Source organism: Pinus tabuliformis, chromosome 1_1 (assembly GCF_031772625.1).
Source record: "Pinus tabuliformis cultivar Carrire ecotype Pingquan chromosome 1_1, CPIR1, whole genome shotgun sequence".
In the NCBI taxonomy this organism is placed as follows: Eukaryota; Viridiplantae; Streptophyta; class Pinopsida; order Pinales; family Pinaceae; genus Pinus; species Pinus tabuliformis.
The window spans coordinates 7,291,003-7,318,537 of record NC_142297.1 but is presented as its reverse complement, the minus strand read 5'-3'; the positions used below and the strand labels follow the sequence as shown (position 1 = coordinate 7,318,537).

At 37.9% G+C, this 27,535-nt stretch overlaps 1 protein-coding gene across 1 annotated transcript; it reads left to right on the top strand.

Moving 5' to 3' along the window:
• Window positions 1-988: 988 nt before the first annotated feature.
• Window positions 989-24,476, top strand: LOC149211344 (protein mago nashi homolog). The gene is made up of 3 exons (XM_089391464.1): window positions 989-1,439; window positions 1,541-1,717; window positions 24,156-24,476. Exons 1-3 carry the CDS (start codon window positions 1,197-1,199, stop codon window positions 24,213-24,215), a joined length of 480 nt encoding a protein of 159 aa, XP_089247590.1. The 5' UTR covers window positions 989-1,196; the 3' UTR covers window positions 24,216-24,476.
• Window positions 24,477-27,535: the final 3,059 nt, after the last annotated feature.

Here is a 27,535-nt window from a genome sequence, read left to right as displayed (position 1 = left end):
AGAACCTAAAGAGGCAACGAATCTAAGACCTCCTAGACTGGAGCACAAGGTGGAGAAGCCTTCGTAGGCAAATTCAAGGCATACCATTGGCTGTGAGCGCAACCCCGATTGGGGTAGAGGAGAGTCCAACTTTCTGCACGCAAAGGAGTAATGCCAAAACCATGAAGCCAAATTCCCGAAATTAAAACACCATTCGCACACTTGAGAGAACCCAGAGGAGCCCCTGCGGACGAGGGAGGAGCCAACAATGGCCACCGGTGCTGTAGAAGCCTTTGAAGGCGGATCACAATTGTCCAAGTTCCAGGGTCTCAAGGGCAGACCAAGAGGCAATATACAACCTACGCTTAGAGGCAGACCACAATGTCCTTGCTCCTCAGCCGAGACCAATGCTCCAACGGGACACCATGATCCCAAACCCAAGCACCTTCACAAACCTGCAAATCCAAATTCATCTCCTGAATTGCTGAACTGAGACACACAAGTTGCCTACCGACGAATTTAAAAATTAGATGTGGGGAGGGACTCATCGTGTTGCAGCAATGGATGCAGGTGCGAGTGTCCAAGCTCTATCAATGGCCACATGGAAGAGGAGCTGGCCCTAGAGGCCTCGCACGAGAGAGATAAGTATTGAGAAAAACACCCCATCGGAAGAGCTTCTATTTTGTATTTCATTTTAGTAATTTTTTTATGAATTCTTCCGTGCTCTATTTGAAGTTTATATATATATATACCTTTTTTTTTCAATTGATTTTAAATTATTCATTAAAAAACATTAAAACAAATATATGATTTATCCACAAGATACTTTGTATAAAACATACCCCTAAGCTATGCCCCAAAAATTACACTAAACCCAATTAACCCCCATATATATTGATATAAATTAATCAAAACAATCGTTAAATCACTTTGATGACAATTTCCATGCGCTTAAGCAAAAACAATAATTAAAAAAAAAAAAAACATTAAAGTGTACTCAACACTGCATTCGGGTTGTGTGCTATTTCCTTGGTGTCGGGAGCACCGTCCACGCGATCAAAATTTCATCTCAGCGATGAGATTGTAAACCCTTGGAGCAGCGATACCAATCCCTCGCGTTGGGAGCACTGTCCGCGCAATCAAAATTTCATCTCGGCGATCTGAGACTGTAGAGTTATTTAAAAACCCTAGGAGCAGCGATACCAATCCCTCGCAAAATGCCCCCGACCACCGATCGAATTCCGGCAATGGCAGATGATCTGGGAGAGTTTTACGTTAGGTACTACGTGGGTCACAAGGGCAAATTCGGCCACGAGTTTCTCGAGTTTGAATTTCGTCCCGACGGCAAGCTCCGCTATGCAAACAATTCGAACTACAAGAACGACACCATGATCCGCAAAGAGGTTTTCCTTACTCAGGCTGTTCTCAGGGAATGCCGACGGATAATTGCCGAAAGCGAGGCATGTTTTTTCAAAAAGTTCAATTTCAGATTTTCAATGTCGTTAGAGCGAAAACCCTAGCACATTAAAACCCTGATTAAATTTGGTGGGCATCATTGCAGATAATGAAGGAAGACGATAACAACTGGCCTGAGCCGGATAGGGTTGGTCGTCAGGAGCTGGAAATAGTTATGGGGAACGAGCATATTTCCTTTACTACTTCCAAAATAGGATCTCTTGTCGATGTGCAAAGTAGCAAGGATCCCGAAGGCCTTCGGATTTTCTATTATCTTGTTCAGGTATGTACAGTTCTTTTTTCATAGTCAAAATGCTACATTCTCTACCTTCTTAGATGCCTTACTTTACGCGTGTGACAACGTGGAAACATGGTAAACACATGTCCCCTCTACAACCTGAACCATCTTCAGATAGGCGCTTCCATTTTACCCAAGACCAAGAGAGTGCCTTCTTGCTATGCCGCAGTTTTCAATGCTGTATTCTCCTACTCCTTACATGCTTTACCTGTTGTGTGTTACAGTGGAGAAATATGGTAAACCCATATCCAACCTCCAACATGAACCTTCTCCAAGTAGGTGCTTCCATTTCACGCGAGCTTAAGAGATTGCTTTCTTTCTGCCACCTGTTTTGGTCTTTTTGGTTGATAAAAGGACATTTGTTAATGACTTGAGTTCTATTTTCGGCTCAGATACCATGTCGGATCTGTATCTATTCTGTTGACTTCACCCAAGACTTGCGCACAGCCACCTCTGTTGGCTCAGATACCATGTCAGATGTGTATCTATTCTGTTAACTTCACCCAAGACTTGCACACGGCCACCTGTGTTGTGATACCTGGCATTCATGGTCTGTCATGGTCGCCAGGACTTCCTCCCCTTAGTTGCGCTCTTGGTATAGTTGAAGGCATATGCAACTAATCTCACTTTGCTTCTTGCGTTTGTTGAGTTTAAGTGATGTTTGCCTTACAGGTTTGTAATGTGAGATATGGCCATTTCCCAGCTAAATTTCGAAAATGGAAACCTGAAATTTGTAAAGAAATATTCTCACTTTATTTTAAGCCTACTTTGGCAGTCAATACTAGATATCTGGAAAATAGATTTGAAATTAACGGTTTTTAATCAATTCAGACAATACACAAGAATAAAGATAAAATAAACTCTAAAAGCTGTATGGGCGTTGCACTTGGCCAGATATGTAGTCCCTGATTGACTATTCGCACAAAACATTCACCAAAAACAAATCCCACTCTAATATTTATTCGATGTTGTGCATTTTTCTCCTTTAATCTGGAGGCAGTACATAGACTCTTAGTGTTGTGAGACATATCTAAGTTTTATATTTTGAATGGCCCAAATCAATGTACGGATTAATGTTGAATTTACTGTGTCATATCTATATACCGTCCAGTGCTGTAACTTGTAGATGCCTCATTAACATCTTACATGCATTTTTTTCTCATTACTTTTCATATCTGGACTTTAAGTGATGATGTCCTAAAACACAAGTGCAACCCTAAGGGTGATGAAGAAGGGCTACGGTTACCCACTCTCATCAGAGTAACTCATTCACTCTGTTTAGGCCATCTCTCCTCTGGCTCAAGGTGGTAATCCGTAAATGGATGCAAATGAAGGCTCAAATATAGATGGAGAATTAGACGTAGTAAAACAGAAATATAAGATGATCTTTTGAAGTGGATGGAGGATAGAGACTAGTACCTATCCAACTTGGGGGAGTGAAGGTATCAGTTTTAGAGAGCTGTCTTCTATCAATGATTAGGGCAAAACAAAGCAGCAATAGCATACTACAACCAGCCCTAATTTGCTGTTTATTAATACAGAAATTTATTCGGAGGACCCTTCCAAAGGTGCATCTCTTAAAACTTGCTATGAGGGTGTTTTTACAATGAAATAGAAAATTGGCAACAATACTTATCAAGATAACAGCTGCAAATCAATACATTTCGAAATAAAACAACAAAGGAGATTAAGAGTGGAAAGTCGACACCTAGATCCTTATATTGGAATAGCCATGCCGCAATACATGAAACATCTAGTAATTTTATGTTAAAATAGGTATGAAATGTCTTGGAAATGTAGTCAATCAAATTGTACGGTGTTTCCAAATTTGGAAAGATGTGGTTCATACTTGTTTCAATGTTTCTTGGCCCACCTTTGTGCACGAGATGGGTGTGGGACCCATTGGAAAATGTTGCATTGGTTGCTCTAGTGACCCTTAAGACAAAACAAATATAGGGATTGAGCTTTGAAGAGTTTGTCACCTTTGTAATTGTACTATTAAATTCTTATAGTGAACATTGGCTCTCCTGTTCGTAATTCAACAGACTTAATAGTTTTCAGGATTTTAGGATTGGCAGATTGTAGCATTCCTATTGGATTCTATCATGAATGAGAGCATGGGATGAGTATCAGTCAAGACCACCATGCTATGGGATTAGTATCAGTCAAGACCACCAAGCTATGGGATTGTGTCATAGAATCATCAATGAGAGTTAACATAGACATGGGTTTCCTTCTAAAATATTATTTATGTGTTGTTAGAAAATCAGAAAGGCAGAAATATTTTCTTATGTTGACAATTACTTGAGATATTCTTGTATTCTTATTAAATTTCTTTATGTCCTTTTATCTTCTCATTAAGCAATCATCAAATTAAAAACATGAAGATCTGTGACATCAGATATAGGCACTCAGTCAGGGCTAAAACCCCTATGTAGGGGAAAACCTAGTCAAACTCTTCCACCAGTAGATTCAAATCAAATTGAGACAATCCAAGACCTTAGACCAGACCAAAAGACCTTCCTCTCTCCACCAAGTCAGCCTTCCAAATTGATTAAGCAAACTTCAATAGTCACTTCTAGTTAAACAACTTCAACACAACTACAACTTAGAATTTCAGCCCTCCAACTTCTAGAGTTTCGACCCTATTGTAGATATGTGATTTCGACCCTCCCGCAACAACCCAGAAACTCACACGTGTGGCAAAAAAGAGAGAATTTCAACTTCTTCTTGTCTAATAATTGTCTCCTTTTTCTTCGCTAGGGTTTTTCTCCTTTAGGTATTTCGCTCCTCTTTCCTTCTCTAGCAATTGCAGATTGAACTTGCTTGATTGGTCTTCCAAATGAGATCGAGTAATTGCTTATTTATAGTCCTTTTGGGTGGTCGAATGTCTTTAATGAGGCCAACTTGTCTTCTTTGGCTAACTTGGTGGAGGAGGCACAAATGACACTTTTGACACAACCAAATTTCTTTCTTGTTATACAAAGCCTAAGAAGGGTCTATTAAATGATGACAAGGATTAGTACTCATGACATAAACCCTAGAAGCCTACAATGGAGGCTTTGACCTAAAAATAAAATAATAAAGCATGAAACTCATGTTGATAAATATTTTTTTCTTTTATACTAAAGTTTCTTTTTCTTTCTTTTGACAAATACATTACATCATGATTCAAATACAATTATGAAGGCCACCACTAGTTACATTTTTCAACATGTGTATCATTCTTATTTTATTGCAATAAAATGTGTTATTTAAAAAAATTGTATATCCATATTTTTTGTATTTTTTATATATTGCATTGCCCTAATGTATTATCTTTTTTTGGGAGGGGGGCATGTTTCCAGGTATTCCCATTTTGAAAACTTGTACAATTTCCACATTTTGTGCAACATATGTAGCATACTCAATAATAACCTTTGTCCACTGTCGAGAAAAGTGTCCCAAGGGGATTTTTCATCCTTAGGGTTATAAATCCACAAGATAAATTGACTATTTTGCACAACCTTCTTACAATTGTCAAACAAATAAAATGGATACAATCTTATAGTCAACAATGGGTTTTCACAAACTTCAGTAGTTCATATTAATTCCAATTCAATTGTTTGCTCCTAGGCTATTACACCATAAACCTGGCTGTATAGCCGTCACAACAGTGACGATGCTTTAATACAAGCAGTGATAGTTTTGATATGATTTCAATAGTAATCAAACCTTACTCCTATTGATTTGGGCACTTATATTCACTGGATACTCCTTGCTGTCCTGATTTGTGGTATATAGCCTTGGGTTCCATTGTAACCAATCGAAACTCAAACAATATTGTGTTGCACTGCCCAGTTCAATGCTTATCTGATAGGCCCTTGGGAGTATAGGTTGCAACTCTCCCAAATGTCTTGTAGTTTTACTTCGTCACCAGGAACTCGATCTATCTCCTTGCAGGTCTGTTGTTTGAGGAATGCGGTCAAGATTGCCTCGCTGCCCTCAAACAATCCCAGGGAGGAATGCAGTGATATATTGTTGCCTTACAACCTTAGGGAGGACTTATACACTATTTTGCTATCCAAATAGTTCAGGAAAAAGATTTGACCGCAAATAATTGCCCTAGAGGCTTCATTGTCTTTGATATCCACAGAAAATTGACTTGCTATTTAGGAAAGAACCTTGGCGGCCAAGATTGACCACATTTACAGCTTTCGTTACCTCAAGTTTGTGGCTGACTATATTATTACCAATCTGTAGCTAGACTTCGGCCCTGTGACCCTGCGACTTACAACCTCCTTTGAAAACCACAAAACATCCTTGGTTTAGCCTCAGATCGTTTGATCATATCTTCAATAACTGCTCCAGGATAAGTGCAGTCTCTTGTTAATCAACCAAAAATCTTTGTCTTAGAATTCCTACTTTATCCAGATAGATAGGCTTTCTTAGAGTGTCTCCTTAGCTACCTAATTCTCAACAGTTTAGAAGTGTTTCAAAGAGATTATGCCAAACATATTAAAGAAAATAGAAGAGGCTAGCTAGTGTGGGATCATCACCACCAAAACTAATCAGAAGGAGAAAAGGTCTTAAAACCCTCGAGCGTTCAACTAAAAAATAGAGATATCCAATCTAATTAATGATGATAAAATGATTCTATCTCTTTTTTATTTATAGATTCCTCACCGGGGGGGGGGGTCTTTTCCTTAATTTAATGTGAGGGGTTACAAGAGTAGCCCCCAATACTGGCTTTTTGCCCAGCTACCCCAAATTTACCCAATGTTTCCCCAAGACATTCGATAATGGGTTTTCCCCTTTTATAACAGAAGACCTAAAAAGAGAGATTTTGATGATGAATATTCATTTTATTTTGCTTTTACAAGTTCTAATGCATGTGATGATGAAATATGGTTGGTGGACAGTGGTGCATCTAGGCACATGACTGGGAGTCATGAACATCTCTTTGAATTGGTTGAAAAGGGGATGGCACAAAGGGTTGAACTTGGAGATAATGGCAAATACAAAGTCATATGCATTGGCTCATCATCTTTCCAATTGGAATCAAGAGGTACCATATCTATTAATAATATTTTATATGTTCCTGATTTGAAGAAGAACTTGTTTATTTCATCTCTTGAAGACAAAGGATATAGAATTGCTTTCGTTGATGGACATGTTCTAGTATGGAAGGACTTCTCTTTTGAATCTACCAAAGTCATTGATGTGTGAATTGGAGGCCTACATCATCTCCTTAGACGCTCAATTCAAGCCTTGCTACACAACACCATTGATCTTTGTGAGCTATGGCATCGAAGGTAAGCTCATGTTCATTAAAGCCTTGTCTAGATTGAAAGATTTTGTTAAACGTGTACCTGAAATCAAGATTGAGCATGATGGAGTTTGTAAAGGATGTGCTCTTGGGGAAAAATGTCAAAGGACAATGTAGTAGCAGTGATAGTAGATCCAAAGGAATCTTGGATCTTCTACATTTTGATGTTTGTAGGCCTATGTCTGACAAGTCCTTGAGTGGTCATCTGTACTATGTCACTTTCATTGATGATTACTCTCGTAAAACATGGATTTATTTCTTGAAATACAAGGATGAAGTATTTGAGAAGTTTTGGGAATTTAAAGCACAAGTTGAGAATGCTACATGAAGAAGGATCAAGACTTTAAGGTATGACAATTGAGGAGAGTATGTATCCAAGGAATTTATTGTTTTCTAAAGGAATGCTGGAATTAAGAGGGAGTTGATAGTTCCCTACTATCCTCAACGAAATGGAATCGCTGAAAGAAAGAATAGAACCATTATGGAAGCTACCAAGGCCATGCTCCATGATCGAGAGTTGTCAATGTTTCGTTGGGAGAAGCTTTAAAGGCAGTTGTTTATGTTCAAAATTGTGGAAATGTTCCATATTTATTAATTGCCCAAGGGAGGACGAAATAGCCTATCTGACCTTGTAGGCTATGTTCAAGCAAAACACCCATTGCCACAACTACCAATTCTTTGTCAAATTTACCCAATGTTTCCCCAAGACATTCGACAATGGGTTTTCCCCTTTATCAATGACTATAGCTTAGGAAACTACCTCAAAATCAACGCTACTTGCCCTAGCCCACAAAGATGTCCCCATCCTCCTGCCAAACCTCCATCCCTAAGTAGTAATGCATTAGCACCATATCAGTCATATCAAACTTTGAAGCAAGATCTCTCTTGCAATGATGGATGAGATTGTACTCCCTTGTAATAAACAAGTCATCCACATATAGTGTTAGAATGAGTGGATTATCACCTACCAAAATAAAGTATAGGTTTGGATCTGCATCACTCTTTTGGAAACCCAGATGCTGCAAGTAAGCATCTATCCTCTTGTACCATGCCCTCGATGCCTGCTTCAGTTCATACAAGGCATTCTTTAGCCTACATACATGAGAATCACTCCCATGTAACTCAAAGCCCTCAGGTTGCTTAATGTAAACCTCCTCCTGTATAACACCATTGAGAAAGGCGATCTTCACATCCATTTGGTAAATCTGCCATCCCATCTCAGCTGCTTTAGATATAACTGCTCTAATGGAAGTATAACGAGTAACCGATGCAAAGGTCTCCTTATAGTCAACTTCCTCTACTTGTGAGAACCCCCACGCCACAAATCGAGCTTTGAACTTCTCAACGCTGCCATTTGCAACATGCTTGATCTTGTAGAGCCACCTGGAAGTCACAACTGACTTCCCATCAGGACGTGGCACTACCTCCCAAACATCATTCTTCATGATAGAAGAATATTCCTCCATCATGGCATCCCTCTAGATCTACTGTCTAGTGGCTTCCTGAAAACAAGCTGGCTCTGTCTCTACATTGTTTGCCATGAAGCCACCCAACCTCTTTGGCGGTTTGCTCTACCTCATTGACCACTTGGGTCTTCCCACTGCCTCCTGAGCCTCTTGCAGGGTCTCCCAAAGCCATCTAGGCTTCCTCTTCCTTGCAGTAGTCCCATGTGGAGGTATGGGAAAATCCTCATCTAGTGCCTCCTTCTGGCGAGGAAGGCTCTATACTAACCAAAGGAGATCCTGAAATTTGAGATATCATGCCTGATGAACTTGCACCAGGTGATCCAGTACCAGGGAAAGCTATGCTCTATGAACCTGTCACCCCTGAAGAAGGTGAATCTCCTGATCCTGGTGTACCACTTGATGCTTTTGAAACCTGTGGTGTGGCCCCTTGCTGAGGAGCGTGTTGCTCCATCTGATCAATCTCTTGAGACCTCCTCAAAGCCCTCTCCTCAAATCTCACATCCCACCTCAAGACAATCTCCCTCTGTGCAGGAAGGTATATGCGGTAGGCTCTGTTGGTCTCGCTGTAACCCATCAATATACCTCTCTCTGTTGTGGGTTCCAACTTTGTCCTCTTCTCCTCAGGGACATGTTAATATGTAAGACACCCAAAAATCCTGATGTGCCCAACTTCTAGCTTCTTGCTGGTATATATCTCCTCAGGAGTGTTGTTCCCCAAGCCTTTGTGTGGGCTTCAGTTCTACAAATAATCAACAATGTTAACCGCCTCGACCCACAAGAAGAAAGGTAAACTCTGATCATGTAGCATCGCTCTAGCTGCACCCACAATGGTCTTGTTCTTCCTCTTTGCCACCACATTTTGCTGAGGGTTATAAAGCACAATGAGCTCCATCGTTATGCCAACACTCCCACAAAAGTCTCTCATCTCTAATGAAGTGTACTCTCCCCCATTGTCTGATCTCAACACCCTGATCTTCCTCCCTGTCTGGTTCTCCACAAGAGCCTTAAACTTTTGGAGTCGTCGGAAGATCTCATCCTTGGTCTTCAGAAAGTAGATCTAGGTCCTCTTGGAATGGTCATCAATGAATGTCACATAGTGCTCATATCTGCTCAATGAGACATGGGACATGAGACCACATACATTGAAATGAATCAAATCAAGGACACCTGCAACTCTACTGTCATTGCTCTGGAAATGTGTCTTGGTGTACTTTCCCAAAGCACACCCCGTGCACACATCATGATGATCATGTTGAAGTTTGGCAACCTGGTAACCATCTCCCTCAACATCTTGAAAGCTCCATGGTGCAACTGGGTCAACCTCCTGTGCCACAACTCACATAAACCACCACTATTGGTTTGAGCCACCATAGCTCAAAGAAGCTGAAACATGAGTCTGAATAGTCTCCCCTTGCAAGCTCCAATCACACGAGTATACTTGATACTGGATCCTCTAGGATACAATAGCACTTGTCTCTTTCAGAACAGTACCTCATACCCCTTGTCCTCCAAGCGGGAAACTGATATCAAACTCTTCTTCAACCCTAGAACATAAAGAACATCTGTCACCTTTAGAGGGGGTAATGACTCCCTTTGAAATGACACTGTCCCCATACTTGCTGCCTTGACTTTGGAGTTGTCACCAAGCACAACCTCCAAGTTAGTATCATCCTCCAAAAGGCTCGTGAAGTGCTCCCTAACTCTAATCATATGGCAATATGCTCCACTGTCTATGAACCGTGCATGTGAAGATGTGATATGAGTGGCTAAACTCACCACCAAAGCACACTCTGAGTCAAACATAGTTGCAAACTCATCCGCATCTGCTGTAGCTGCAAATCTTTGTTTCTTCTTACCCTTCTTGTTGGGACATTGTACGACATAGTGACCCATCTTCCCACAAGCAAAGCATTTCACTTTGCTCATGTCCTTCTCCTTAGCCTTTTGCTTTCCCTTATCTTCTCTGCTCCACTAGAAGACCCCTTCTTGATCTTCTTTGTCCTCTTGCCCTTTACCGCAAGAGCAACATTCTCCTCTTCACCTCCCCCACCACTCTTGCTGCCACTGCACATGCTTCGACTGATCTCTTCCTAAAGGAAATCATCCCACATCCAGGGAAATGCTCTCTAGCCACCAAGCTGTGTATAAAACTATCCCACTTCTCGGTGAACCCCTCTAAAGCAATGCAAACCAACTGTTCCTCTGGAATAGTCTCTCCTTTCACCTGTGAGACTTTGGTGAGGACAGATGTAACACTGTCAGTCCTGGTCATCTTGATGTTGCGTAATTTTTGTTTCAACATCATCTTCCTATTCTCATTAGACTCTGGTGCAAAGAGACTAAGGACTCCCACATCTGATATGCATATGTCATTCCTGAAACATCGGGGAACAAATGATCCTTGATGGCATCTAGAAGGATCCTCTTTGCCTTCACATTTTTCTTAGTAAACTCTACCAATAGAGCTGGATCAGTGGGCAGTTGTAGAACTTCTTGTACAATATCCCACACTTCCACCTCCTCCGGTAAAAGCATGATCCTCTCTTTCCATGGGCCAAAATTCTCAGCCCCCACCAATCTGTCCTCTATTCTCAACCCAGTAGCCATGACCTCACAACCAACCAATTGAAGCAAAACTGGAACCTAGAGCCACTCTCCCTCTGAACTGCTGAAATATCTGGGTTTTTAGCAAAGTTTTGAAGGTATGTTTCACTGTTTGAAGACTTTGGTAGCTTGCTGCCCTCTTTATAAGCGGACTGAAAATGTAGATCTGAACCTCAACTTGGCTCAACTAAGCTCTGATACCATGTAGAAAATTAATGATCTGCACCCCAACCCCAGTTTAGAATTTTAGTGTTTATTTGACCCAACCCACATGTTTTGTCATGCTGATATAATTTTCAGTATGCATTCATTGTAAACATTTAATGAGTGCTTCTACTATTTAACACATTTCTTATCAGCTGAAATTAAAGCTAAATTTAGGCAAGCATTTCAAGCATGAGAGACACTTATTTTTGGTCAAGGTGACCCCGAAAAAACCCCACAGCCTTTTGGGGAAAACCGGTCTTCAAAGGATGATTTTATTGCTTGAGAAAATTAGTCTAAGTACATAAAATTAACCACAGTACTTATCTCCTTCAGCTGAAGCGTTTAATTCAATTTCTGGAAATTTGTGCCCACTGAAAATAATTTCCAAATTAAAAAAATTCATGCCCAGAAATTTTGCCTTGATATCAAGTGCCAAATCTGCCTCAAAAACAGTGCAAACTCAGCCTTGAAATATGTGATGTAGATGCCTTGAAATTTGCGCTTGAAGGTGCCTCCATTCCTGCGCTGGAGGTGACTGCTGTCCCTCGATTTTCATGCCAGGAAACTACCTCAAAATCAGTGCTGCATGTAGCAGCAAACCCGAGATTTCTGCCTCAAAATTCAGGCCCAAACAATGGAGGAACAATCCTCGAATTCTGTGCACAATGGCCTCAAAACTTGTGCCTCTGCCCTCAATTTTGTGTTGCTGCTTCCTTGAACTGTATGCTGTCTGACCCCTCGATATCTGTGCTTGCCTCCTTGAAAATCATGATTCTCAATGGCTGCCTCCTAGAAATTCGTTCCTCCTTTCTCTTGCAGCAAACCCTCTTTAAAGATCTCCTTTTCTCCTCTCCTCTTGCTCTCTCAATAATCTCATGAGTGAATAATGAAGAATGAGCTCTCCATTTTCCTTTTATCTCTTAGAAAAGATTGAATCCCTAAACCTAGGATTCAGTGGTTGAGATTTAATTTCAAAATCAAGATGTGTGGTTGAGATCACTTTTCCCAAATGAACCCCCTCATACATTGGCCCCATTTCTCATAAAGTGATTTTCTCAACTCTCTTTAGAAAAATGAACTATGTACTTTACACATAAAGTCATTTTATAAAGTGCTAGTGACTTTAATATTAGAAAAATACACTTAGTGCTTTACACAAAGTCACTTTATAAAGTGCAAGTGACTTTAATATTAGAAAAATACATGGTACACCACTTTTAAGTATCTCTTCCATCCATGGCATTAATATAACTCGTAAATGTCACCAAGATAAAAATCATTAATGTGTCTACTAGGCTAAAAGGGATAAATGCCTAGTAACACCTCTCCTTGGTATTATTTTCAACAGGTGCTCCAAATGAATTCGATTTGCTTCTATTATAGGCTTCAAAGGAGGCCGAATTGATGTCCTTAGGCCGACTTGATCTCTTCGAGCTTGACTTGGTGTGGAGGATACATAAATTACATTTCACTCAATACTAAACCTTTTTGCGTGATTCAAAAGCCCAAGAAGGGTCTCTTTAAAAGTACAATGACTCTGTTGACTCGAAATAAATCCTAGAAGTCTTCAATGGGGACTTTGACCTAAAACATGATGACCCAAGCATGAAGCCCATGCTTTAATAAGTCATAATAATAATATATATATATATATATATATATATATATTTTCTTTATTCTTTTGACAAGTACATTACAAGATGACTCAAATACATTAAATGAAGACCGAACCTAGTTACATTTTTCAACACTCTCATTGTTAGACTTCTTTAGAGCATTCAATCATTAAGCAGTTATACATGTAAAAATTCAACCATTCACTTTCTTCAATAGAGCAGTAGAGATCACAATAAACAATGAAACAAGAGACAAGAGACACCAAAGTTTAAGGTAGTAGCTAGGGCAAAACCCATAAGGGGAAAACCCAACAATCTTTCCTTATGAGAGGGAATTTAGTTCATCAAATGTACATAAGAATATTACAAACAAGATGCCAATTTCTTGACCTCAATATTGCTAAGTCAAACCAATCAAAGGAGATAAAATAGTCAACGTTGGTCGATGTCATAGTCTGCAACAGAGGGGCTGAATTTCGGCTCGAGGTAGTTAAATAAAGGAGACTGAAATTCAATCAAATCACAGTCAACAACCCCAGTCAAAATCTCAGCGAAATCTCAAAGTTGGCTTGCGGTCAACTTGTAGTTAAGGAGCCAAAAACAAGATCAGAATTCAGTCAAATAGAGTCAACGAACCTTTGAAACTTTTGACATCCACAAACAGTGAAAATCTTGCTCAAACAGAGTCAACGAACCTTTGAAACTTTTGACATCCACAAACAGTCAAAATCTTGTTCAAACAGAAGTAAGTGATCCCAAGTCAACGCTAGTGAAACATAAGATAAGAACGTTGAGCAACACAAAATTGTTCTTCCTCTTTTCTCCTTCGCACGTGTGGACGAATCACCTTGTTTAAGATCAAATTGATGTGTGCAATGAGATGCCAAATGAGGATCAACGTGATTCTTTTTGTATGCGTGCTTGGTGGAGGGTTTTGACCTTGGGGTCAAACCGTTTCAAAGAGTGGGGCCAACTTGTATATTTGAGGCCGACCTAGTCAAGCATAGAAATTCATAATTTCTCCTTCGCTTTCCCAATGAAAATACTAACTGAAGCTACCAAATTTTCAATAGGGTTTTTTTGATGCATGTCAGTTCCCCTTTACTAAATGGGTGAAAGAATAAGTGATTCCAATGCTCTCACATGGCAAGGAATTGGCGACCTATGAAACTAACAAATGTTTGCAACTTTGGAGCCTATGTACCATGAAGTTATTGATTTTTCAAGTGCAATAGATACAAGCACAATATTTTTGAAATACTGGTAATTACTTCTAATCGTATAGATCTTCTTTTAACAATTCCAGTTAATCATTAAGCAACTACACTTCATAAATTTAACCATAAAACCATAAAGAAGTAGAGATCACAATGCACAAAGAGAACACAATATCTACCCTAGGAAAACCCACTTGGGGAAAACCCAACAACCTTTTTCTTAGAGAAATTCTTTAGTTCAACAAGAGATACATCTAATGTTGCTAGTCAACTATGAGGTCAAACTGACCAACAAAGCTTATGGTCAAACCTAGTCTCCAACCCTCAAGTCAAGCCTCCAATTTGCCTTGCAACTTAGCCTGATTTGATTTGCCCTAGGTTGAAATTCGACCTCTTAGAAATTGTCCAAAAACCCAAAAATTTGGCCCGCCTAGAATATGTTGCCTAGAAACACGTGCGAGAGAGAGCGAGAGAGAGAGAGAGATGATCTTCGTCCTTTTCATCCTTCTAGTCCTTCACTTGGATGCCCAAAAATTGTCTTGCTTGTGAGAAGATGAATCGTGCATTTGTGGAAGAGGTTGATTGCCTTTATATAGTGTTCTGCCTTCGCGAATGGGTGTGTCTCTTCACTGGGGTTGACTTGACTAACTTGGAGCCAAAAATTCAAAATTCAAATTTTAAAATTTCTCTTTTAAATCTGACATGAAGAACATGTCATATATAAATTCTTTCAACGGCTAAATAATCAAAATGACATGAAGAACATGTCTTACAAATTCTTTATACATTTCAAGGGTTAAAACAAAAGTATGAAGACTGAACATAGCTACAAATTCAACACTCCCTCTTTCTAGGGAGGTATTCATAATGACGTAAACAAATGTTCTTCATGTGAACAAATTTCTCTAAGAAAAGGTTATAACAAATCATTACCATAATTGGGTCACAATTGTGACACATGGTAATCCAATAACATCAACCATTTACCATAATTCGGGTCAACACTTTAGACCTATGGTATATCCACATCATAATTTGAATTAGTGCTTTTTCATTGGGGTTGACTTGACTTGAGGGAGGGCCAACTTGACTAACTTGGAGCCAAAAATTTAAATTTCAAATTTCAAATTTCAAAATTCTCTTTTATATTCGACATGAAGAACATGTCATAAATAAATTTGTTCTAGGGTTAAATAATGAAAAGGACATGAACATGTCTTACAAATTCTTTATACATTACAAGCGCTAAAATATAAATTATGAAGAGTGATCATAGCTACAAAATTCAACACTCCCTCTTAGCTAGTGGGGTATTCATAATGACTAGACAAATGGTCTTGATGTGAACAAATCTCTCTAAGGAAAGGTTATAACAAATCATTACCATAATTGGGTCACAATTGTGACACATGGTAATCCAATGGAATCAACCATTTACCATAATTTGGGTCAACACTTCAAACCTATCGTGTATCCTCACCATAATTTGGGGGGTCAGTGCTCCAGACACATGGTAAATCGACTGCATCAACTAATCCCATAATTTGGGCCAGTACTTCAGATCTATGGTGTGTGCTCACCATAATTCGGGTCAGTGCTTTAGACACGTGGGATATCATTTAGCATACAACTAGTCACCATAATTAGGGTCGGTACCTAACGCATGGCATCCTGACTAGTTTGGGTTCACCATCATTTGGGTCAATGACACATGGTGAATAACGAAAGGCCAAACTCTAGTTACACATTCCATGACCTGATGCTAAATGTGTTGAAAATGTAACTATGTTCGGTCTTCATAATTGTCATTGTACTCATGTCACTATGTATATCTTATGTATCTATCAAAAGGAGAAAGGAAAATAAGAAAGAAATTTATTATTTTTCAAGCATGGGTTTCATGCTCCATTTAAGTGGTCATCTAGGTCAAGCATGGATTTCATGCTCCTGGGTTTTTTCAGGTGAATAAGAGATGTGTCATGAGTCAAGAGAGTCGATTTCCTATGTATAAGACCCTATTAGGCAATTTGTAACAAGAAAGAAGAATTATTTTCGAGTCAAAAATGTCATTATTGACCTCCAAGACCAAGTTGGCCCTGCAGTCCAAGTCAACCTAGAAGAGGCTATTTGACCCCTTTAAAAAGGTATAAATACAAATGATTTCAATTTCATTAGCAACCCTCCTCACAAGAAGTTCAATCTGCAATAGAAAAGTGCGAAATTTAAGGAAGAAGCCAATAAAGTCAAAGGAGAGAGAAGATGAAGCAAGGAGTAAGGAAAATCAAAGTTTTGACCTAGTTTTTGGAGTATTTTCTCACACGTGCGAAATTTTGAGATGTTGCAGGGGTTAAAAGTTGTAGACCTACTATATGTCCAAAATTTAGATGCTAGGGCCTGAAATTCTAAGTTTGTAACGGTTCTAGAAGGGTTTGACCCTTGTTGACTTGGTTTGACTTTGACTAGTTGGAAGGCCTTTTGTTGAAGAGCTGACTTGGTGCTTGGAGGAGGTCTTGGTATAGGGATTTTGGCCTTTGGATTTCTCATTTGAAGTTGTTTCTATAAGAAGAGAAGAATTTTGACTGGGTTTTCCCATAAGAAAGGGGTTTTGCCTTGGCTGAGAGCCTACATCTTGTGTTCATTGTTTTTGTGTGATTTTCATTGTTTTATGGTTTTGGTATTTGTTTGATGAAAAAGAACATAATAAGAACAAAAAGAAGAAGTCAATACAATATCACAAGCAATTATCAAGTAAGAGAAATCACCCCAAGTGCTGCCATATATATTTCTCAACATGGTATCAGAGTACGATGAAGAAGGAAGAGGCAACTTGGAGATCACCCCCGAGGATATGAAAAGACGACATGTTCTAATCATCTTGGAAGGACATAAGAAAGGACACAAGAGAGTCACAAGGAAGAACATAAAGAAGGATGCAAGAAGAAGCCCCAAGGAAATAAGGCTAATCATTCATCTTGAAGGAAGGCTTCTAGACTAAGAGGCTCTTGTTTACAAGAGAACGTCTTGAGAAAAAAACTTTTGAAGACATCTTGGAACACCTTGAAAGAAGAAGCATCTTGGAAGATCTTTTGGAAGACATCATTTGCAAGGTAGAAGGAAGAAAGCTTCTCTCTTTTGTAGTTGTAGGGTCTTGACCTTCTTTTGATGATGATCCAAGGCTACTTCGATCTAGGGTTTTGATACTTTTTCGTAGATTTTGACTTCAAAGTTCACTTTGATATCCTTCAATTTGCTTTGATATTTTTCTCGAGGTTTGATCCTTGAGTGTCCCTTGTAAGATGCCCTTCCTGGAGATTGTCTCCTTAGCTTTGATACCATGTTGAGAAATTTAGGGCATATGCTTTAAGTGATTTCTCTTCTAATGATTACTGCTTGAGAATGCTTTTTACTAAAATAGATTATGATCCTCTCTTTTGTTAGATTATTATAGTGTTCTTCATCAAACAACTACGAAAGCATGAACAATAAAGAGACAAGAGACATAGAATATAGGCGATCAGCTAGGGCCAAAACCTCTCCCACTTTAGAGGAAAACCAAAACGAATTCTTCTTCTTATAGAGACTTCAATTGACGAATACTAAGACCAAGACCCTTGACCTATTTGCCACTCCAAGACTAAGACACAAAGCTTCCTTGATGAGATCCTTCTCTTTGGTCAACGATAGTCAAACCTTTGCTCCTTCCTCCTTGGTTACCCTTCATAATTCAGCTTCCTTAACACTGCTTCAGACTTGCAACTCTTTTCAGCCCTAATTCAGAGAGCCTTAGATTTGACCCTTGAGCAATTTTGACCTTCAACCTTCTTCACTGGAGAGAGAGAGATTCACCTTCCTTAACTCGGCTAGAGGATCTATTAGGCTTCCCCCAAATCTGCCTTCTTCATGATAACTGTAATACCTGAAGTATCTCGACTCTTTCTGCAACATAGGGCGTTGTAATCTCGCACGTGTGAAGTGTATATTTACCCAAAAAGAGTCCCAAAACACTTCGCTTTTTCTTGCCTTCTCTTCGTTGGTTATATGGCTTCTTCTCTAGTGATTTTCGCACCACTCCTTATTTCATTCAAACCATGACCGAAAATCTTGCGTCTGTATTGAGGCCACGCTGCCTATTTATAGTGGTTGCCCATGAAAATAAGCCGACATGAGTTGAGGGTGAGCTGCCATCCATTGCATGCTTGATATTGTATACCCATTTGGCGCTTATGTGCCTAGACCTGAGGGAAAATCAATAGTGTCCTCCAAATGGGTATACAATATCAAGCATGCAATGGATAGACATGAGTTGAGGCTTATTCAAAATCTATGGAAGTTTCCATGGACTCTGATGAGGACAAAGAACATGACGCTCCCAAGGAAGATGAAGGTTTTGGTCCATTAAAATCCTTAGAACGTCTCATTGATCATCATGAAGAGCCAAAAGGCCCTAGTGATCTAATGGATCTGGTTGTTGTTCCTGAAATCCAGAAGAGGCCAACTTGGATAAGATCCACTTTGTAGGGAGCAAAAGGACATGCAGCACCACATGGCTCCTTCAGGGAAAACAAGAGGCCAAAGAGTTATTCTGGTTAAGCAGCATTAATGACTAACCTCATTGATGTTGAATTTTCCACCTCTGAAGAAGCAGCTAGCCAGCAAGTATGCAAGGATGTGATGTTAGTAGAATATCAATCAATTCAGAGAAGTTCTTCAGAATCTGCCCTTCTTTCCCTTTATATTTCTACCGTTTGGGCTTTCTGGACAATCATGTCTAAAGTGACTGAATTTGTGACATTGATAGCATAGAACTTTTGATATATCTCTCTTTCCTTAAGGGGCAGATCTTTTTTCTTTAGGTTTTCTTCATTTATTTCTTCTTTGGAAACCAAACTTCTTTAAATGTGCAACATATGCTTGAGAGTCACCTTGTTTTGATCTCTGTATCTTTCCTCTTGATATGGGCCTTGATTCTTCTTGAGTACATGGAGTCCATAGTTCATCGAACTTTGGCACATATTCCTGCTGCAAATGAATCCCATTATTCAGGTAAACCATTAAGTGTTGTAGTTACTAGTTCTTTTTCAGGAGTGATTTCATCAATTGCTTGAAGTTAATCTCTCAATTGAGAGATCCTTATGGAATATGAGGCTAGTGTGTCATTCCTTGTATTCTAACATCATGGAGTTCATTCTTCAGACTCGTAGCTTGACCAATATTGTTGATAGTGTACATACCAATTAGGGCATCATACATTTTCTTGATAGTGTACAAACCAATTAGGCCATCATACATTTTCTTTGAAGAGTCAAGATTTGCTATATATGGGATCAAATGATTTCTAATGGAATCTTTAATGATACTTCCAGTTGTAATATCATCTTTCTCAAAACTTAATTTCTCTTCATCTTTCTCTGGTTCAGTGACTTTGGCTTTCACAATATCCAAGAGATCTTCTTTTGCAAGGAGAAGATCAATCCTTGTTTTTCAAGCCCTAAAGTTTGTATCTCCTAATTTGTTTTCTGCCTTCATATGGGAACCCATAGTCGTAGACAAGCAAATAGATATAGGGATTCAAGAGTGATCTCTTACCAAAGCTTCTTCAGGAGTGATCTCAATGCCCTTTTCGTCACCAAAGCTCCCATTCCATGTTAATTTTTCAAGTGCAATAGCTACAAGCACAATGTTTTTGAAATATTGGTAATTACTTCTAATGATATAGATCTTTTTTTAACAATTCCAGTTAATCATTAATCAATTACACTTCAGAAATTCAACCATAAAACCATAAAGACAGTAGAGACCACAATGCACAAAGAGAACACAATATTTACTGCGGGAAAACCCATTTGGGGGAAAACCCCAACAAGCTTTTTCTTAGAGAAATTCTTCAGTTCAACAAGAGATACATGTAACACTGCTAGTCAACTATGAGGTCAAATTGACCAACAAAGTTTATGGTCAAACTTGGTCTCCATCCCTCAAGTCAAGCCTCCAATATGCCTTGCAACTTGGCTTGATTTGATCTTCCCTAGGCTGAAATTCAGGCTCCTAGAAACTGACCAGAAACCCAGAAATTTGGCCTGCCAATCTACCAAGAAATTCGACCTGCCCATGATATGCTGCCCAGAAAATTGCCCAGACACACACGTGTGAGCTAGAGAGAGAGAAACATGATCTTCGTTCTTCTTGTCCTTCGCTTGGATGCCCAGAAACTGTCTTGCTTGTGAGAGGTCGAATGGTGCCTTTGTGGAGGAGGTCTACAAAATACAATAGAAGTCACTACCACTTAGTGGGATCCTTGTCTTTATGTGTATCTTTTAAAGCATCATATGGGCCTAACATACCTCACTGCCATGTCCAAGTGACTTAAGCATGTTGGATGTCTCCTCTGTAGAATTAAAATTCTTCTTAAGAGTCAAGACTGGTCAATAATTTTTTCACCACCTCTTCATCTTGTGAAGGAGGCCTCATTTGTTCTCTCATTGTCTTGACATTTTGTAATAGTGATGTAAACTGCCATATGAAGAGGTGCATTCAATTTATTCCAAGGTCCATGTATAGACCTTTGCAACTTGCAGGTATAAGGTGGGGGTGTCTCTTATGAATTTGATCATCTCGGACATATAGTCAACTTTTGCATGAATCTCACCACAATGCGGGTGGTCTATTTCTGCATATCGGAGCATATAATTTATGGATCACGACAAATTCAAGAGCAAATTAAACATCTACCCAGAAATGATCATCCAAAATTAGATGCCTTACCTTAATGACTGTGACCAATGAAGAAGTTTTCCATGATACTCATGTGTCATTGATATTTTTGGAAGATAAAGCCTCCTCAATCTCCAATAGCTGGTGAAGAAAAAATTAGAATGTGGTGAATCTGGTATTAACTGGTTTGAGCAGCGCCACTTTGGTAAACTTTGTGGTATATAGCTTGTGATTGGTAGTGATTACATAAGAAACTCTAAATTTTGCAGCCATTTTCAATCAGCATGACTGTCCAATCAAGTTTGCCAATATATTTTAGTGTTCTTCTTTTTCCCATGACAACCCATTGCCCGTAAAAAATAGGCCCCAGATATGGAAAAGACAACCGTGTTCAACATTGTATGATTCAGACAGTCCATCCAACTATCCACACTCTATGTTGCCTTCAGTGGGGCCATCACCTTCTCATGACACGTTTGCACCTTGTCAAATGAAATTGTTTGAAGCTTCTCATAATTAGGTGGCGCTTATAGTTTGTTGTTCCATCATTAATGGCATGAACCATTTATTCAAATTAGGATGAACGAGCTCCATTAAAAGCGATGTCAGATTTAATAAAGGATATTGCTATTGCAAGATCAAGACCCTCCCTACACTTAACATCAAACACATAAAAATACCTGTCGTCTTAACTCTCTTACTCCATGAACTTGGAATATTTTTGGAATTTTATGATGGAAAATGCTCATCACTAAAATCTTTAGCATTAGATGGTATTGGTTCATCTTTATGGCACAGGGCTTTCTTCTTGGATTCTAATTTTTCCAGCATTTTCTTGATCCCCCCGTGCTGCAAGCAAATTTTCAACTTGGTCAGTGCAAATTTGACTACCTTTTGAATCAGCTGGACAAAGTGAGCACTTGATTTTAGTTGCCCTCTTCCACCCTGGGGCACCTTTGTTGTCTCAATGTATTTTGACCTAAGTCACCTAACATGGGACGCTGGGATTCGAGTGTCTCTCATCTTTTTCTTTGAGTATTTTCTCAAAAAAAAATCCATCAGTGAAAACAGAATATTTTCTCATTCTAGAGTCCTCAGAATTGATACTTTCAAGTATCAGCTTGTACAAAAATATGAATTCATATGACTGCTAAAAAACCACAAAGGACCATATATATATGGTTTCAGGAAATATATATTCTCCTAAAAACAGATGTACCTGTCTGTGTCAAGTGACCATCGTTTGATTCTTTTGGCAAACCAAATCCAGCTTCAACCCATTCTGCTTGTTTTGGTAGTGTGCATCTGCTAGCATGTTATGGTCATGAAAAACATTTGTGAAAGAGATAAAGTTGAATGCAGCCTTCTTTATTTGCCTTGCCAAATCATCCAATTAACAATGAATATGTATCTCATCATTCATCCATTTTATGACCAAAGAAGAATCCCTGAATATTTGCAGCCTCATGATATCCATCTTTAATAATATGTGAAGAGCTTTCAATTCTGCAATTTTTTTTGTTCCAGTGCCCAGGCAAGCCTTGTACTTGATGAAGTGATCCTTGGAGATACTACGTGGAATTCCATCTTCACCGCTGATGTTTGACTTTCGTAGACACTTTGCATCCTAGATAAAGTCCACATAGCTGATTGTATATCTGGAAAGTAGGAATTTGGTTTCTTTAAAAAAATAGAGCATTTCTTGACAATGATATACCCTATAAGGTTAAACATGGAATTGCTCTATATTCTCTTAGATCCTTTTCTGGAAACCACTCTGAAGACATTCTTCCATTGTGAATTCCCTCCAGATATTTATTGTAGTCAATTTCTTGATATATGTTTCCACAAACGTGGGCCATATGAGCAGTAGATGAATAAATGAGGAATAGATTTTGTTTCCCTTGCACACGACATACAATTACTGAGGCCTTGTCTCCCTCTTTTCTCTGAACTGTCCCAAGTTAGGACCTTTTTCCTAAGTGCTAGCTAGAGAAAAAATATTGTTTTCTATTGGTCCTTTATTTTCCAGATTTATAGACTGTGACTACATATCATCTAGACCAGTTGGATCAATTAAAGCATCATATCCCATTTTGATGTATACATTCTTGTAGCCTTATTATTTGCACACATCAGAGAGTCCTCTTCATCTCAAATTCTAACATGAATTCTTTTCATCTCATTCAGAGACATTTGCCAATTTTCAGACCAGGCCGCATCTATGCCCAAATATGGGGTTGATTTCCATTCCTGTTGCCATACATTTGTTGTCAATGGGTCTACAATCTGAAGTGTATAAAGCCCTTTTCATGAAGATGGTTTTTCAGATTTGATTTAAGAAATTTTGATCTCCACACCCCATAATAGGACCCAGATCCTATCCTTCCATTTTCCTTGTTACCAACTTACTGGGTTAGAAAATATCCATTCGCAGCAAAATCTAGCACCCAAGCTTTGCGCTGACTTCAAACATTCTTGATAGATTTCCATGGGGACCTTATACAATCCAATATTGATGCATGAGCAATGCATTTCTGGAGAGCGTAGACTTCCCTTTGAAATGAGGTGCTAGAGGCTCTTTGCAACCAGAGACCCCCTTAAAACATGAATCTGTTTTAAATGCGCCATTCCCCCTTGTTTTTGGCAAGGTTATAGTCCAATCTGTGGCCCTTTTCCTTTTCAACCTAATAATAAGAAATTGCACAAATATTACTCATCTTATCTATGTTTTCCTCTCGATAAGAAATTGCACAAATATTTCTGATCTTATCTAAAGCATATATAAAGATGAAATCATGAAATTGAAACTTGATACCAATGTTGATTTGCTATAGATGGAATACATGTCTCTTAGGTGCATACCACTGTTAACTTTCCAGTAAAGTGGAGATATGCACCCAGTATCTTTAACCCTGTATCTTTTAAATGCATAGAGAGGTTTGCATCTGAGTTTTTTTGGATCCCTCTAGGTGTCTAATATATTCTGCATTAAGACGGATCAATGCAAGTGTGAATCTCTCTCATGGAGTTTTTTATTTTTATTTTTATTAAATTTTATATTTTATCTGATTGCATTTTTCTTGGCAAGCAATATCTCAATGTTAATTGTTTCAGATTTACCATTTCGATACCATTATAGGTACTACAATCAATTTTTATGTAGTGTCCCTTAACACCTCAATCCAGACTCTGGACCAGTGATTTTTTAGTCTTTCACAAATACACGTTTCCTATTAGAGTTTGGCATTACTAACCGCAATTATCTTAACCATTGCTTTTACTTCTTTGCAGGACCTCAAGTGCTTTGTGTTCTCTCTCATTGGTCTGCACTTCAAAATTAAGCCAATCTAGACATAAATGGTTGCATATACGTGCAGATGCATATTATATGATTTGAAGATTTATATTAAAAAGCACAATGGATCTTTTTGTACGCTAGTAGATCCGGAAGGACTGATTAACATGGATGTGAAGTCTTTTTTCCAAATATTTATTTGTACTAAAGAGCATAACATGCCTTTATAATCGAGCAGATATTGATGTACTGAACACGATGTGTATATGGAGTGTGTTTTAAAACATTAGATTTATTCTAGTCCAGTCATTTCTATATTTTTGAGTTTTAGCTTGTCGGTTGATTCGTTTGTGTTCACATGATTCTTTTGTGGCTTCTTAACTGTTGTAATTATCTGGCATTTCAAGTTACATTTTTTGGTGGCGCGTTATGCTGGTTATACTGGTTTTTAACCTTTCTCTATGAACTGTTTTAATTATTTGGATGGTTTCTAATTCTTAAAGAACTGCTAATTTCAGCTTTCTTCTCGAAACAAAATAAGAACGGAATAAATCATGGATAACCTACTAGTTATTGTTTCATATTAAGCTTTTCTACTTCATGAAGGCTAACAAATTTTCACAACCTGAGCCGAATTTTCCCGGGCATTGTTCTGTACCATTCATTTGTGTCTGTAAATGCCCAGATTTTCATACGTCACAGATTTTGTAGGCATTGCCCTGGAAAATGCGGAATCCCGCTTTCTATTTTTCCTTTTTAATGCTACGACATAAAATTGTATTTCAAAATGAATACTGTTTAATGAAAGCCATTTGTTTCCCTTCGAATTCTAAAAATAATCCCAACATGTGAGCTGTGTATGTTACGAAGGATAGGATATTTAAGAGGGAGCAGCTGTATGATAAACTTGCTGTGATTTCAATATATCAAATTATGGGCACCTCAGTTTCTTAATATATCATTAAATATAGAATCTTTTAAGAATTGTATTATCGGTATTATTGCTGCTTGTCAAGAACAGTGGAGGTCAAGTAATTTTGCCACACGCTTGATAATCTTTTAAGAATTGTATTATCAGCAGTATTATTGCTTGTCAAGGAGAGTGGACGTCAAGTGCTATTCCCATATGCTCGAGGAGAGTTTGTATCTACAATCGTTTTGAAAGACCTTGATTATCAAAATGGAAAGTGTGCATCACTTAATGTCTGAAAGGGATAATGAAAGGATAAGAATTTTTTTTTGTTGCCCTTTTCAATGGCGCAGGAAAGGATTGTAGATAGTGGAAAAGGTCAAATGGGTTTGGATACATTATGAAAATAATGATATCCGACTTAATTGGAGAGTTGGTATCTAGAATCGTTTTGAAAGACCTTGATAATCAAAATTGAAAGTGTGCATCACTTAATGTCTGAAAGGGATAAACCTTTTTCCATTTCAATGGCGCAAGAAAGGATTGTAGATAGTGGGAAAGGTCAAATGGGTTTGGATACATTGTGAAAATAACTATATCCGATTGTAGTTGGTATAATATAAAACGGTCAAATTAAATAATGTCACGTTTATGGAAGTTGTTTCCAAATACTTTAAAATGTATCCGAATGTAGTTGATATAATATTAAGAGGGATAATTAAATAATGTTGAGTATGGAAGTTGTTTCCAAATACTATTAAAATGTTAGGTTTATGGCACAGGAAAGGATTGTAGATAGTGGGAAAGGTCAAATGGGTTTTGGATACATTGTGAAAATAACGATATCCGATTGTAGTTGGTATAATATAAAATGGTCAAATTAAATAATGTCACGATTATGGAAGTTGTTTCCAAAATACTTTAAAATGTTATTCGAATGTAGTTGATATAATATTAAGAGGGCTAATTAAATAATGTTGAGTATGGAAGTTGTTTCCAAATACTATTATGGATACATTATTAAAATGTTCCATGGATACACTTTGCCAATTTATTATAAACAAATATAAATAGTTCAAATAATGAACTATGGTATATTATATAACTTTTAACATTGCATTTCGTTTAACTTGAAAAATTATTGGTCGCACGCAGTGAGCTTTGTGTTTAAAGCAATTGTCAAAGAGATCTTTGGAATGTCCATAGAATTTATGGACACTTGGTTGTTTATTTTAGGTTCGTTGGCACTCTTGGCTAGAGTTATCACTCTTACAAGATGGTTAGTGCCATGTGCCTATTGTAGTCAATGGTGACGTATATTGTAGTCAATGGTGGCTTATTTTGGATTCAAGGGTGGTTTTACTTTGATATCCCTTTTTGAACTCTGCGTTCTTCTCTAACTAGATCATTGTCGAGGCAACCTAAGTTTAGATTACTTGCAAGTTCCCACTCGACCAAGTTCGACCAAGTTCACTGCCATACATGGGAATAAGAGGCAGAACCTTTATTGCAGTGGAAGATAAATCGAAGTCCAGTAATTTCATGATTTATATGAAGTGTATATTTATCTAATATGTATTAAAAACACTATGCCCCACTACGAATGCTTTTATTTATGCTTAACAAATTTTTAACTGTACTTAATGACTTTTTAATCCAGTGTAACTATTGTAAAAAGATTTATCATTTTGCAAATTAAATCATTATCATTTTTGTATCAAAACCAATTTTGAAATCCTAGTCATTTTCTTTTGTATATATTAGTTTGGGTTTATGTAAGAGAGTACTGATTTACAGTGCTTTTTTACATCAATATTTTCGTAGTACAGGTAACTTAATATTGAACATGTCTTATTTTTTTTTGAAAAGATTGAAAATTATTTTACACAAAATTAGATTTAAGAATGCAATAAATTTACAGGAATTTACATAGTTACCATATATTTACTGTTTATAGCGCTATATTTTTTAGTTATTTACAGGAAGTTATAACAGGAAGTTATAAATGGTGCTACCACTTACTCTTTATGCACTACTTATATTAATGAGGTAAAGGCAAAATGATCCACTTCAAGGACTTATATTCACATATTACACAAGTTTGAAATAATTTAATTGTTTATTACAAATTACAAATGATCATGGCTTTTAAACCACTTGCAGCAAATTTCTACACTAATGATATATAATCTTTCATAGTATTTGTAATATTCCATAAATATTAAATAATGAAAACCAATTTATTTTGACGATGATGATGATGATGATTTTGATCAACTTTTAGTTTCATGTTTTATTTATTAATTTGTTAATTTTTGCACTATTGCTTGTTTGATAATTTTATCCCTGCTTAGCTTGATTCAATTCAATTTCCTTATTTAAGAAATTGAAGGCTCTTTTCTAATACTTGTTCTTGCTACATCACTACCTACCTCTTCACTACACTTTTCATTCTATGTAGGGTTG